This window comes from Drosophila biarmipes, chromosome 2R (assembly GCF_025231255.1).
Source record: "Drosophila biarmipes strain raj3 chromosome 2R, RU_DBia_V1.1, whole genome shotgun sequence".
Taxonomy (NCBI): Eukaryota; Metazoa; Arthropoda; class Insecta; order Diptera; family Drosophilidae; genus Drosophila; species Drosophila biarmipes.
The window spans coordinates 15,219,600-15,230,955 of NC_066615.1; the positions used below are offsets into that span (position 1 = coordinate 15,219,600).

Here is an 11,356-nt window from a genome sequence, read left to right on the forward strand (position 1 = left end):
TTTTGATATAAAATATAATAAAAAAATGTAATAGGCGGTCTTTAAAAATGTATTAATATTAAGAACAAAAAAATATAATAAAATATAAAAATAATAAATGTATAAATATGAAAAAATTATTATTTAAAATTCGCAATGATAAAATAATTAAAAGTTATATCACTGAAACTTTGTAAAATTTACTTAACAATTGAGTTTAATTTAAACCGATAGTATCGATTTATCGACTTTTGTTCCATCTCTAATCGATATGTCATTTTGTTGTGGCGGCATTTCGTTGTTAGCGATTTTGTTTTGCTGATTTAACTAAGTTTACGCTGGAAAAAATTATTAGCAAATGAAGCGCCACAATGCCGAACAGCGCAAAAAAGTCGGAGGCCACAAGGAGCACTAGCTCCACTCCACGAAGACCACGGAAGCGCCGTCGTGTGGACCGCCAGAGCCTGGACTCGCAGGTGGACGAGGATGCCAGGGAGATCGATCGCCGGCTGCGGAAAGTGGCCAAGGAGAACTCCATCAGCACCGAGGACATGCAAAAGGTGGTCCGGAAGGTGGTGCGCAACGATCACGTGCTGGCCTTGGTCACCCTGAAGGCGGAAGACGAGCTGGCGCGGGAAAAGAAGTTGGAGTCGGCAGAGCAGCAGAAACGGGGTGCCATCATCATTACGGACACTCCATCCGTGCCAAAACTCACCCGAGCCAAGGCCCGGGAGCTCAACTGCACACCCGGCATCTCCCTGCCCCAGCTCAATGAGACTCCCACCGACAATGAGGGCATAGAGGCTCTAATACGGGAGGACTTGCACTCCGACGAGGAAGACGAGGAGTACACCTTCAAGGAGGAGGATTTCGTAGGTATGATAAGTTGACTCCTTGACCGATGCTAACTCCTCGTTCAATCCCCAGTCCGATGATGATCCCAGCACCACAGCCTCGGATTTCGACTCCAATCCGTGCACACCTCAAACTCCGCTCACTGCAAATGAGGAATCTCCTGTAAAGTTCTCCGAAGATGGCTGCTTTAAGGTGCCTTTGGATAAAAGTCTGCTCGACAAGGAGGACCTACGCATTGCTACCAGAACCCGCTCCAAATTCTGTCTGCAGCAGACTACCATCGAGGATTTGCAGTCCGAATTTGTCCCGCCTGACGTGGAACCGGGGGATGTGGTGGAGAACGAAATGACTGCCACCGATGCGGACTGGATGCAGTTCCTAAATGATTTTACAAAGCCGCTGAGTGAGTAGTCCTCTATAAAGGGTTATGTTATCCTTTCTTAACTTTTATAACTTACAGACAACACAATACTGGGTGACGAGGATGATCCCATTAACGATCCGGAATACATAGCCGCCGATCATTTGGAGTCGGAGTATGAGAATGCCGAGGAGCTGCGCGATGTCAACATATCCAAAAAGGAGTTGACTGACCTGGTCTCTGAGCTATTTGCTGGCCTCCTGCAAGAGGGTGTCTCTTTGGAGTCGATTGAATTGGAAACACCTCAAAAGTTCATTGAAAGTGCCAATCTTTCGATGGTTCCCATTGATCAGATTACCCGAAACATCGATTTTGATGATCAGGCTGTGATTAATGGCCACCAGCCGGATCATCAAGTATTCGAAGCAACTGTAATACCCGCAGAGAGCAATATGGGTATGGTAATGCCCGTTCCTGTGGCTGTGATGCAGGATAACAACATGCAAAATGGTCCTGAAGGATCGCCCTGTAAAGTGGTTAACATTTCATCCAGTGCTTTGAGTGCTCCACCCGAACTTATAGCTGTTCCTATACCTGGACAACCCGATTGCTTCCAACTCGCTAAAGTTGTTCACGATAATTCCACTTTGGTTAATTATCCGTTGACAGAAGAATCTCTCCAGACTTTCTCTAACTTGGAACCAATTCAACCGCCAATTGTGCCAAAAAGCAACGAAGATCGTTATAAAAAACCATTTGACACAAACTTCACATGGGAATACATATCGGTGAAGAAACATATATACTCGGAGTATGAAGATCAGTTTGAGAACCTGCGAAACATGCAGCCATCCGACATGAATCACCTCGCCAGGAGCAAGGGATTCACCCGGTCCCAGCATGACATGCTTCAGCAGCAGCTTCGAATACACACCCAGATGCTCAGTCAGAGTTATCTGCAAACCTACTCCCATCCCACGTTGTACCCCATGGCCAAGAAGCCCAGGGAAATGCTGGAAGATCTCCACAAAAAGGCCACTAAAGATGCCAGCTTTAATTGCTGGAATCTTAACGAGGCTGTCCAGCTGGTTAGGCAGTGGGAGCGCGATCTGTGCAGTGATGAGTTCAAGGAGGAGAACGAAAAGATGATGGAGTTCATCAACAAGGAAACTGATTTGACGTGAGTTGAAGAGAGTTACTATAAAGCGGCTTTTTTTCTAATTGCTTATATTTTTAGAGATGGCCATACAAGGCAGGTTCCCAGGCTGGCGCCTCGCATCATGGATCTCATGTTGGATAGCCGGGTGTTTATGTATCCCCAGTACTTACCACGCATGGCATTTCAACCCAAACTGACGCAGGTCACCGCCTATGCACCCTCTGAATATCAGCTTATTGCTATTGGTCTTGAGAAGCACATGACGATGATTGGAAAGGCCAAAAGACCACTACGCAAAGGGGCAGATCCCATAAGGGTTGCCTGTAAACGAATGGCCAAGGATACGATATATGGCAAGACAGCCCGTCGGATTTTCATGAAGATCACTGAGCTGCGCAACTCAAAGCAGTACAACCCAGTAAAATACTTCCTGGAACGCGATCGAGCCCCGCCCGCCAACCACATCCTTTGGGGCTTCGAGGGTGGAGTAGTGAGAACGCCACGAGAACGTCACCAGGAGCTGCCCAGTGGCTGGCAATACTACATTGAGGTAAGGATTACACTGGATTATTACTGATTACATCGTTTAACATTTTAATAAGCATTTGAAAAAGGGGGAAATCTCAGTGGGAAAATACAGAGGGACTAGGGAACTAGCTTAGTTGGTGGCCCACCCGATCTCTGGGGATGAGGCGCAGCTCGGAGCCGTGCTTCAGGAACACATTTCCAGCGGTCTGCTGTGGACTGATGCCGATGCCATCGTCAGTGATGATGGCACTCGTCTCTGCCGGCACCTTGAACTCCTCCGAGGCGAACTTCAGGACGGCGGTGAATGGAGTTCCCTCCGGAACACTGAGCACCTTAAAGGGCAGCTTGGGGTCCGAAGTTAGCGTGATTTTGAAGGTTACTTTGCTCATATTGGAATGTGCAGACGTGGTCAGTTTTTGTTTTGTCCGGTATAGAACGGGTTTCCGCTCTTTGTAACAGTCAGAATGTTTAAGCCCTGTTGGGAATAGTTTGAAAGTATATAAATTGGTTGTTCTTTAGGCTAAATTTAGTTATAATTTATTTAAAAACAAAGAAATATGTTGTCGCTCTTACTTTTAGTGCAGTCAAAAGTGCGATAGGCAGGTAGCAAGCTATCGCCAGTGATGGGTTTTATTTAGGTAAATGTACCTAGATGCATAACCGCTTAGGTATATAAGTTCATTTAACCAACTTGGAGGTTTTTCTTAAAAAAACACTATATTTATGTTTTGTAATGAATTTGTCCAACTTTTGCTTGCAAATGACAGTAATTAAGACCAGTCACTGTCTATCGCTGGCTAGGTACCGATTACAACATTTATCGATAAGCGCATACCGAGCTTGTGCCATCTCTGTTGTGTTTATAAATTGCGGAAAATTTTCAATCACAAACATTTTGCAGAAATCCTGGGACCAAAAGCGCACCCGCCGATACTTCAAGCCCACGAAAGCGTCCTCGGTTGCCAGTGCCTCGTACTTGGAGTTTGTGCGCGAGGCTGTCGGCGAGGATCTGCTGCTGCCAGACAGTTTTGGTCGGGCGGCAATCCCTGATGGCAGTGCTGCTGGCTCGGAACCGCCCAAGGATTGCAAACCAAAGAGGAAGCCAGCCCAGAGAAAGCCCCGTCCGGCGGAGCAGCCCTCGCAGCTCACCATCAATGTGAATTATGTCTTTGGCGGCGATGCCAGCGCCGGAAACCTTCTTGGAGTCTCTGGGGTCTCCGTGCCCCTTGTGCCCGGCGGAAGTCTGGCGGAGAATGTGCTGAACATCAACCGTAGCCTGTACACCAGCGCCGACTGCAGTGGTCTCCTGGCCTTGCCTCCAGCTCCGCCGCCTCTGGCCGACGACGCTCCGCAAGCCATCAACTACAGAGTAGACGAGCTCACACACAGTCTGCAAATCTGCGAGGTGGAGGAATCCACCAGTGTGGCAGTACAGCAGGATCTGTTGCCCAAGCAGCAGGATAGCAGCACCACCTCCTCTGCAGGTAAAACTGCCAAGAGGGCGCGTTACCAAATCTTTAAGCCAAAGGTTCAATCCGCCTATAAATCGCGAAAGGGATCATCGTCAGCCCGCAGTCGCTACCATAAATTGCGCGAACGTTTGCGCCATAAACTGAGCAAGCGCTGCCATTCGCTAATCACCACCTACGAGTCCTACCTGCGTCAGCGCAGGGAGAAATTTAAAGACTGCGAGTTGCTGCAGCACGTGCACACTCGTTTTCTGGCTCTCGAGCTGTACACCCAACTGCTGGTCGACCTAAAGATGTTCTGCAGCAACACCAGCGCCAAAGCGACAACGGCCACGCAGCCAAAGAGATCCAGGGGCGATGACGAGGCGGCAAAGCTCAGGAGGGCCAATCGGCAGGAGGAGATGCTGCGCCACATGCTTCAGCCGGACTCTCCAGAAGAACGCAATCGCAAGGATGCTAGTGAGTTTAGCCCTGACTTTCAATCAATGATCAACTTATTCATTTAATTTCCACTAATTTGTACAGTTTTTGCATTAAATTTCTACGACAAAGTTGAGGAAGCCCTGCTAAACGCCGATCGCATAGACGATTGCAGGAAATTCAATAATCTCCTGCAGAACTTCGATCCCAGGCGGGAAAAAGTTTCTGCTCTGTATTTGGTAAGTTTTACTTGCTTCACTTATGTATCTATTGTTAAACATTTGTCTTCTCAACCCTTAGAAAGTGGAAGAAATTCTGCTGCCCCATCACCCCGAGCTGGCTGAGGTGTTTCTTAACTTTCTGCTACCTGCCGAGGCCGCTGAGATAGGCAAATTCTTCGAGCACTTTATGATAAGCAACGCTACCAATTTCATCAACAAACTCAACATTTATTTCTGCAAGCAGCCCGCTCAGATTAGAAAGATTTATGCCTGCCTCAGCGAGTTGGCGGAATTGCCCAATGTGAGCATGAAGAAGGTTGAGAATAAGATAATGCCCTTGCTCAAGGGCAATCAGTTTCTGGTCGATTGGTTTGTGCAGCAGTTTCCGCAGGGAAAGCCACCGAAAAGGTGAGGGAATCGCAACGAACATGTCTTTGTGATTTTATAATAAACCTTGTACTTTTGTAGAATCCTGTCTCCTGTGGAGACCATAAATCTGCATGATGTGCAGAACAACACTACGGGGGAATATACGGAAACGATTCAAGAATTTGTGGATGTACCCACGCCAAGTAAACCTGGTTGTCATCTAAAATATATTAATGGTCGGATATTTTATGGGACCAAGATCCTGTTGCCTGCCAAGCTTTCTTTTATGGCTGCCAGCATTTACAATGAACAATCTCATGACGTGCCAACGGTCTCCGGTGAACCCGTGACCTGCGCCCATGGTATTCGTGCCCAGGGCGAGAAGCTTCTCAGTCTGGCGGCCAATGCAGATAGCGACGATGCTGCGGATCGGAGTGAGGAGGATGATGCCAGCCGTGCTCTGATTATTGACACAACAGGTGATGAGCAGAACAGCTGCTCATCCGTCGAGATGTGCGATGAGGCGGGCTTAAGAGCGCATGCTATCCGATTAAATGCCAGCTTGTACACAAACTCCAGCTTCAGTAACGCAGCAACCAGCACGCCGAATATGACAAACTCTCATGGGCACCATCACCCAAACGCTAAGAAAACTGCCATAAACTTTGGTGAAATATCCCCCCGCAAGCAATCGGCATTTAACAACTCGGGATTGAGTCCGTTATTGGGTACGGCCAACAATTCTCCCCAAGTCGACAAACGAAAGTCACCCACCAAGAAGGTCCGATCGCCTCTCAATCAATCCCAGGCCAGACAACGTGCCAACAATCAGCCAATGGTGGTGATCCATGATTCACAGCCTTCATCCTCGCCCGCCATAGAGTGCGCCAAACGTTTGCGCACGCTGATTGATCAAGAAAGTGTCCGGGATGCGGCTGATACAAAGGCGGGCATACGGATTATTGCACAAGCGAAGGAGCAGCCAGCAATCCGCCGTAGTCCTGCAACTGTTACGAAGATTGAGCCTGAGCTTGAGAACCAGGAGGATGGGTCCGAAGTGCCAGTCTTTACGCCGTTCAAAATGGATATGGATCAGTCGGAGGAGGAGCTAGAGCCACTACTAGTGAGTGCAGGCAACACGCCGCAGCATGTGATCACCACGCAGTTCGATAGCGACGAGGACTGCAAGCTGGATGTGGTGGCCACGCTAGCCAGCTGCACTCCTGCCGAAGATCCAGCAACTGCAGCATCTACATCAACTGCCAGCACAACACAAACTGAGTCTGGTAGCTCCCACTCGGCTGCCTGGACTCGTGAAGAGGACAAAGTAATACTTATCGAAATGAAAATGGGGGCACGCGATCGAGAGCAGCTCATTCGACGTATGTGCGCCAAGCTGAAGCACCGCAGCATAGGCGAATTACGTGGACGCCATCAGTTTCTCATGGATTTTCTTTCCAAGTTGCAGGGAAAATAGGATTGTCTGAATTATTATGTGTATTATAGCTCGAGCTGAAATAGGTTACTTATAATAACTAAGCTGTATATAAACGAAGACATCACATAGGTTTACGCATGATTCAAGAATGAAATTATGAAACGCAGTTATTGAAGGATTGTATGTACTGAAATAATTATTTAAAAATTCTCCCTAAAAATAGTATACAATTGAGTATTTTGAAATTTACTTTAAGTTCAATTTTACTGATTTAAGGAAAAGGCCAAAGCGTATACGTTACTTAAATTAAAGCCTTGTTTGCATTGAATTGCTCTTTAAAATATTTTTGGTTATCAGTACCTTTAAAGACTGTGCATAAGAAAATATTAAATGGTAGCACTTTTTAGATATTATATGATCAAGCAACATCGTTAAAGAACTTCAAAGGTATTTGAATTTTAAAAAGGAAAACAGCATTGGGATTTGTCCTAATCTGAGAAGTAAAACATATTTGGCCGAAAGATGGAACTGACTTTGGATGAGCCACATTACGCCACCTTCTTCTGCGTGTTGGGCGCCGTGTCGGCGATTGTGTTTTCCACTTTGGGTGCTGCCTATGGAACCGCCAAGTCCTCAGTTGGAATCGCTTCGATGTCCATCAAGCATCCGCAGCTGATCATGAAGGCGATTGTGCCAGTGGTCATGGCTGGCATCATAGCCATTTATGGCTTGGTGATTGCTGTCCTGCTGGCTGGATCGCTCAACAGACATTATAGCGCGTACAAGGGATTCCTGAACCTCAGTGCTGGTCTGGCTGTGGGTGTCTCTGGGATGGCGGCTGGCATTGCTATTGGCGTGATAGGCGAAGCTGGAGTCCGGGCATCTGCCCAACAGCCCAAACTCTTTGTGGCCATTATTCTAATACTGATCTTTGCCGAGGTCTTGGGACTGTATGGTCTCATTGTGGCCATCTACTTGTTTACAAAGTGATCTGAAGATGTGTAAATAAAAATGCTTTGTCTCATCTTTTAATTTAGTGTTTCTTTTGTTAATAGAAAGAAACTGGTTTTGAATAGTCTGCTCCCTCTGCTGATCATCCATCAAACTTCAAACTATTTGCTCAGCTGTGAGAACTACTTTGGAGTCTATTACATTTCTTTAAGTAGATCAGTTACAATTCAGAATCCGTTGGATACACTTCTATTGAAAGATGCATCTTCATTACTTCCTTGTTCTCTACATTATCTTCTGTATTTTGCTAACTCAAGCTCAAGCTCAACATAATACAACGATATCCAATTCAACAAACTCCAATTCAACAAATATCCAAGGAAAAGTGGCTAAGAAACGCGTAATGAAACGAAGACTTCATAAGGATGACAAGCAGGGCAAAGGAATGATGCACATTGTCATACACAAGATTCAACCTGGCGATCCTTACTACAAGGTTTTCGATGGCGACGAGAAGGCAGCTCGGGGATTCACCAACAAAATATGGAACCGGCTGTTCAATCGATATAGAACTATGCTCATTTAATGTATTTTTCTTAATCCTAAAGTATAGCCAATAGCTGACCTTAAGTTATGATAATAAAGCTAGAACTGAATATGGAATCCTCGTCGGGGGCAGAGTCTTTTGAGTGCAGGCAGGCGCTAGATCTGGTGTAGAAAACCTCCGACTCGCGACGGCAATGCATCTCTTCGTCCTGCTCGGAGTCCTTCATGGTAAAGGTGCCCACCGCCGTCTTGCAATGGGCACTGTTCTTGCAGCCAGAGTCACTGGCCCAGCTCTCGCAACCGCAAGGCAGAGCCTCATCCGGCGGCACATGCTGGAGAGTCACATTGCTGACCACCTGCTCCTCGGCCGTGGCCTTCTGCAGTCGCCCGGCCTGGCACCGAGTCCAGATCCTACGCAGAGCGCGGAAGCAGCACAATCCAAAGCACACATCCGAAGTTCCTTTAAGGCACTCGAAAAACTCCGGCATAAAGGAAGGATTGATCACGGCATAGACCACTATGTTCAGGGAGAGCTGCAGTGCGTTTAGCGTTATGCAGATGACCTCCAGCTGCTCTATGAAGGACTCATCCACCTTGTTGGTGTCACCACCGAATATTAGATTTAGGGAACTCTTCCTGGAAGTCATGTGGGCGGGAAGTTCACCAACCAGGTACAAAGTGATTACAATCACTATGCTGATGGTCAGCTTCATTTGGTGCTGAAATAAAGAAGATGTAGGGTAAGTTGAAGTATCTTAAAAAAGGGATGTAAATAAGTCTATATCCGAAAAATCACAATCACTGTCAATTACCGGTTTGAAAATATTATTTTTCTCTACCACATGAGTACAACAATTTTTATACCCATTAAAACCTTTTTTAAAACCCAATACCTGTTGTTTCCCTTATATAAATAGAACCACTCGTAAGGCCATTAAAATACCTGATATCGCTTGGCGGTGGTGCGCATATTGGCAGTGGTTTCGGTGGCCTGGCACCGTCGGCTCTGCTTCGTCCACCTTCGGAAGGCTATGATAATGGCCGCGTTGCCGATGAACAGAAAAATGGCTGGCAAAAGGGCCAACAAGGCAAAGGTGAACCAGTTTTGAACTTTATAAAACCTGCAGGAAACACAAAATCATTAAAAATATATCATCGATAAGCTTAGTCAACTCACTTTGAGTAGTACAAGTCGGTGACGTGACACGTTCCCGAGTCACTCACATAGAAGACAAAGAAGTACGGCACGTTGACCACTATGGAGGTGCCTATCGCCACAAGGATCATGGCGCGAGCCACCTTGCGACGACAAAAGCGTGGAGCCCCATTGTTCCTCTTGTAGCTGGACAGATAGGTGAATCGATCCAGGCTCATGCAGGCCAGGATGAGATTGGCCGCCCCCGTGCTAATGCCGAAGAACGGGGTTTGCCACTGATAGTCGTAGGCGATCCAGGCTGGACTGCTGTAGAAATAGCTCCGGGACAGGGCGGTCATCGTGATGAGCAGGCAGGAGATGCAGTCCATCCAGGAGAGGGCCGCCAGATAACTGAAGGCCGAGGGCGTCATCTTGGGCCGCATGAAGACGACGGCATTGATGAAGTTGGTGCACAGGCCAAAGGCAGACAGAGTGGGAACGGCCAGGCCATAGAGCACAAAGAGCACCACCGTGGGCGGACTCCTCTGGAAGATGCACACATCGCTGTGCTCCATGTCGTGGCTCTGGCCCAGTGACCAGCCGGAGTCTGGCCTGGTGAAATTCACGGCGTACATGACAGATTGAACGATTCGATGACTGGCCGAGCTATTCACTGACTGGCTGGCTGACTGGGTGAAGAGGAGGATTTGGCAGCGACCGCTGGACACGTCTATCTGTCTATCTAATTGTTGCAAATTCACGATAAGATTATCTAACGCTAACGCACGCATAAATGTTAATTTGTACGCAATCAATGATAACGCCGCCACGCAAACCCACCTCAACATCGACCTCTATCCCAGCCGATCGCCTCTTCCCTTTATCTAATATTTAGCCTTTATATAGGTGCTATAAGTATATATGGTCTGACATGCTAGTGTTCTCATTTTTTGTTGCATACTTAGCTGGGCTGTGCAAATTTATGATCAACAGGTTAGGATGTACATTATACATATTTCGAATTATAGATACCTGTTGGTTAGTACCCGAAAAGGTCTTTAATTGCTTATAGTACACAGAAAAATATCTCGATAAGATATGATGATCCTTTTGATGAAATTTAGAGTCTATTATATCTTATGTTGATACGTTAGGCATCGTGCTTTTTGCTCTCACGTTATCTCTCGGAGAGTTTCGAGTATGGCTGTCCCTCTCTTGCCCGGAGTAATTTTAGGAGCAGTCTCTCTCTTTTTTCTCTTTTTCGATTTGAGAGAGTTTTTAAAGAGAGAAAATCCATGCAAATTTAAAACTGATCCTTTTCTCCTGCGTAAAATTGATCCAGAATATAAGTGAAGACTTAAAATTCCAGAGCCCAAGATAAACAGTTTCGTTTTCAGAGATTCAGATGTATTTAGTATTACTTTTATTACTCATGGGTACTCGTATTGTAGTGTGTCGTGTGCCCAAAGCCGTTTGTTTGATTTATTTGAGTTTGTCTCTCATTTTTGGCTTGGGTCAATAAATTATAGATTACATTCAGCTTGGGTCTGTGTGTACTCGTAAATGTATCTAGCGGATGCATATATGCACAGGCACATAGCTTCGACTGACTGAGTTTCCAGGGTGTGTGTGAGTTATTCAGACGTAAAAATAGTTTTCTTTAGTTTAGTTTGGGTTTCTCTCGAGAGTTTCGTTTGGAAGTTTTCGCTTTCTCTCGCGTGATATCGTATGGTATTATATCTGTTAGTAATTCACATCGATATTTCATAGATATAAATATATTAATGTATAAGTGTATATATCTATTTGTTTTGTACTAATTTAATATGCAATTAAAATACATACGCATGAGACTTTGGTTTAAAAAATGACCATGAAAATCATCAAAATTACATAAATATGTTTGTAAAAGTGTTGACTCTAAA

The 11,356-nt window shown here is 45.9% G+C and overlaps 5 protein-coding genes across 5 annotated transcripts; 3 read left to right on the plus strand and 2 right to left on the minus strand.

The window, feature by feature from the left end:
• Nucleotides 1-258: 258 nt before the first annotated feature.
• Nucleotides 259-7,140, plus strand: LOC108036541 (uncharacterized). Its single transcript, XM_017112764.3, has 8 exons — nucleotides 259-851; nucleotides 907-1,237; nucleotides 1,295-2,375; nucleotides 2,433-2,904; nucleotides 3,784-4,810; nucleotides 4,877-5,010; nucleotides 5,072-5,400; nucleotides 5,461-7,140. The coding sequence occupies exons 1-8, from the start codon at nucleotides 351-353 to the stop codon at nucleotides 6,836-6,838; spliced, it is 5,253 nt and encodes a 1,750-aa protein (XP_016968253.1). The 5' UTR covers nucleotides 259-350; the 3' UTR covers nucleotides 6,839-7,140.
• Nucleotides 2,922-3,593, minus strand: LOC108036542 (ubiquitin-fold modifier 1). Its single transcript, XM_017112765.3, has 2 exons — nucleotides 3,456-3,593; nucleotides 2,922-3,357 (listed from the first exon to the last, which is right to left on the minus strand). The coding sequence occupies exon 2, from the start codon at nucleotides 3,269-3,271 to the stop codon at nucleotides 3,008-3,010; it is 264 nt and encodes an 87-aa protein (XP_016968254.1). The 5' UTR covers nucleotides 3,272-3,357; nucleotides 3,456-3,593; the 3' UTR covers nucleotides 2,922-3,007.
• Nucleotides 7,141-7,265: 125 nt separating the features above from the next.
• Nucleotides 7,266-7,831, plus strand: LOC108036273 (V-type proton ATPase 16 kDa proteolipid subunit c). The gene has a single exon (XM_017112283.3). The coding sequence runs from the start codon at nucleotides 7,322-7,324 to the stop codon at nucleotides 7,787-7,789; it is 468 nt and encodes a 155-aa protein (XP_016967772.1). The 5' UTR covers nucleotides 7,266-7,321; the 3' UTR covers nucleotides 7,790-7,831.
• A 161-nt stretch (nucleotides 7,832-7,992) lies between these two features.
• LOC108036200 (uncharacterized) lies at nucleotides 7,993-8,413 on the plus strand. Its single transcript, XM_017112191.3, has one exon. The coding sequence runs from the start codon at nucleotides 8,010-8,012 to the stop codon at nucleotides 8,334-8,336; it is 327 nt and encodes a 108-aa protein (XP_016967680.1). The 5' UTR covers nucleotides 7,993-8,009; the 3' UTR covers nucleotides 8,337-8,413.
• On the minus strand, nucleotides 8,377-10,102 carry LOC108036286 (uncharacterized). Its single transcript, XM_017112297.3, has 3 exons — nucleotides 9,474-10,102; nucleotides 9,240-9,417; nucleotides 8,377-9,015 (listed from the first exon to the last, which is right to left on the minus strand). Exons 1-3 carry the CDS (start codon nucleotides 10,064-10,066, stop codon nucleotides 8,377-8,379), a joined length of 1,410 nt encoding a protein of 469 aa, XP_016967786.1. The 5' UTR covers nucleotides 10,067-10,102.
• Between the last annotated feature and the right edge of the window lie 1,254 nt (nucleotides 10,103-11,356).

Coding starts and splice junctions, on each gene's coding strand:
- LOC108036541 (XM_017112764.3), top strand. CDS start 351: ATGCCGAACAGCGCAAAAAAGTCGGAGGCCACAAGGAGCACTAGCTCC. Junction 1,238..1,294: donor TGATTTTACAAAGCCGCTGA/GTGAGTAGTCCT, acceptor TATAACTTACAG/ACAACACAATACTGGGTGAC. Junction 4,811..4,876: donor ACGCAATCGCAAGGATGCTA/GTGAGTTTAGCC, acceptor TAATTTGTACAG/TTTTTGCATTAAATTTCTAC.
- LOC108036542 (XM_017112765.3), bottom strand. CDS start 3,271: ATGAGCAAAGTAACCTTCAAAATCACGCTAACTTCGGACCCCAAGCTG.
- LOC108036273 (XM_017112283.3), top strand. CDS start 7,322: ATGGAACTGACTTTGGATGAGCCACATTACGCCACCTTCTTCTGCGTG.
- LOC108036200 (XM_017112191.3), top strand. CDS start 8,010: ATGCATCTTCATTACTTCCTTGTTCTCTACATTATCTTCTGTATTTTG.
- LOC108036286 (XM_017112297.3), bottom strand. CDS start 10,066: ATGTACGCCGTGAATTTCACCAGGCCAGACTCCGGCTGGTCACTGGGC. Junction 9,418..9,473: donor ACCGACTTGTACTACTCAAA/GTGAGTTGACTA, acceptor TGTTTCCTGCAG/GTTTTATAAAGTTCAAAACT. Junction 9,016..9,239: donor CCACCGCCAAGCGATATCAG/GTATTTTAATGG, acceptor TCTTTATTTCAG/CACCAAATGAAGCTGACCAT.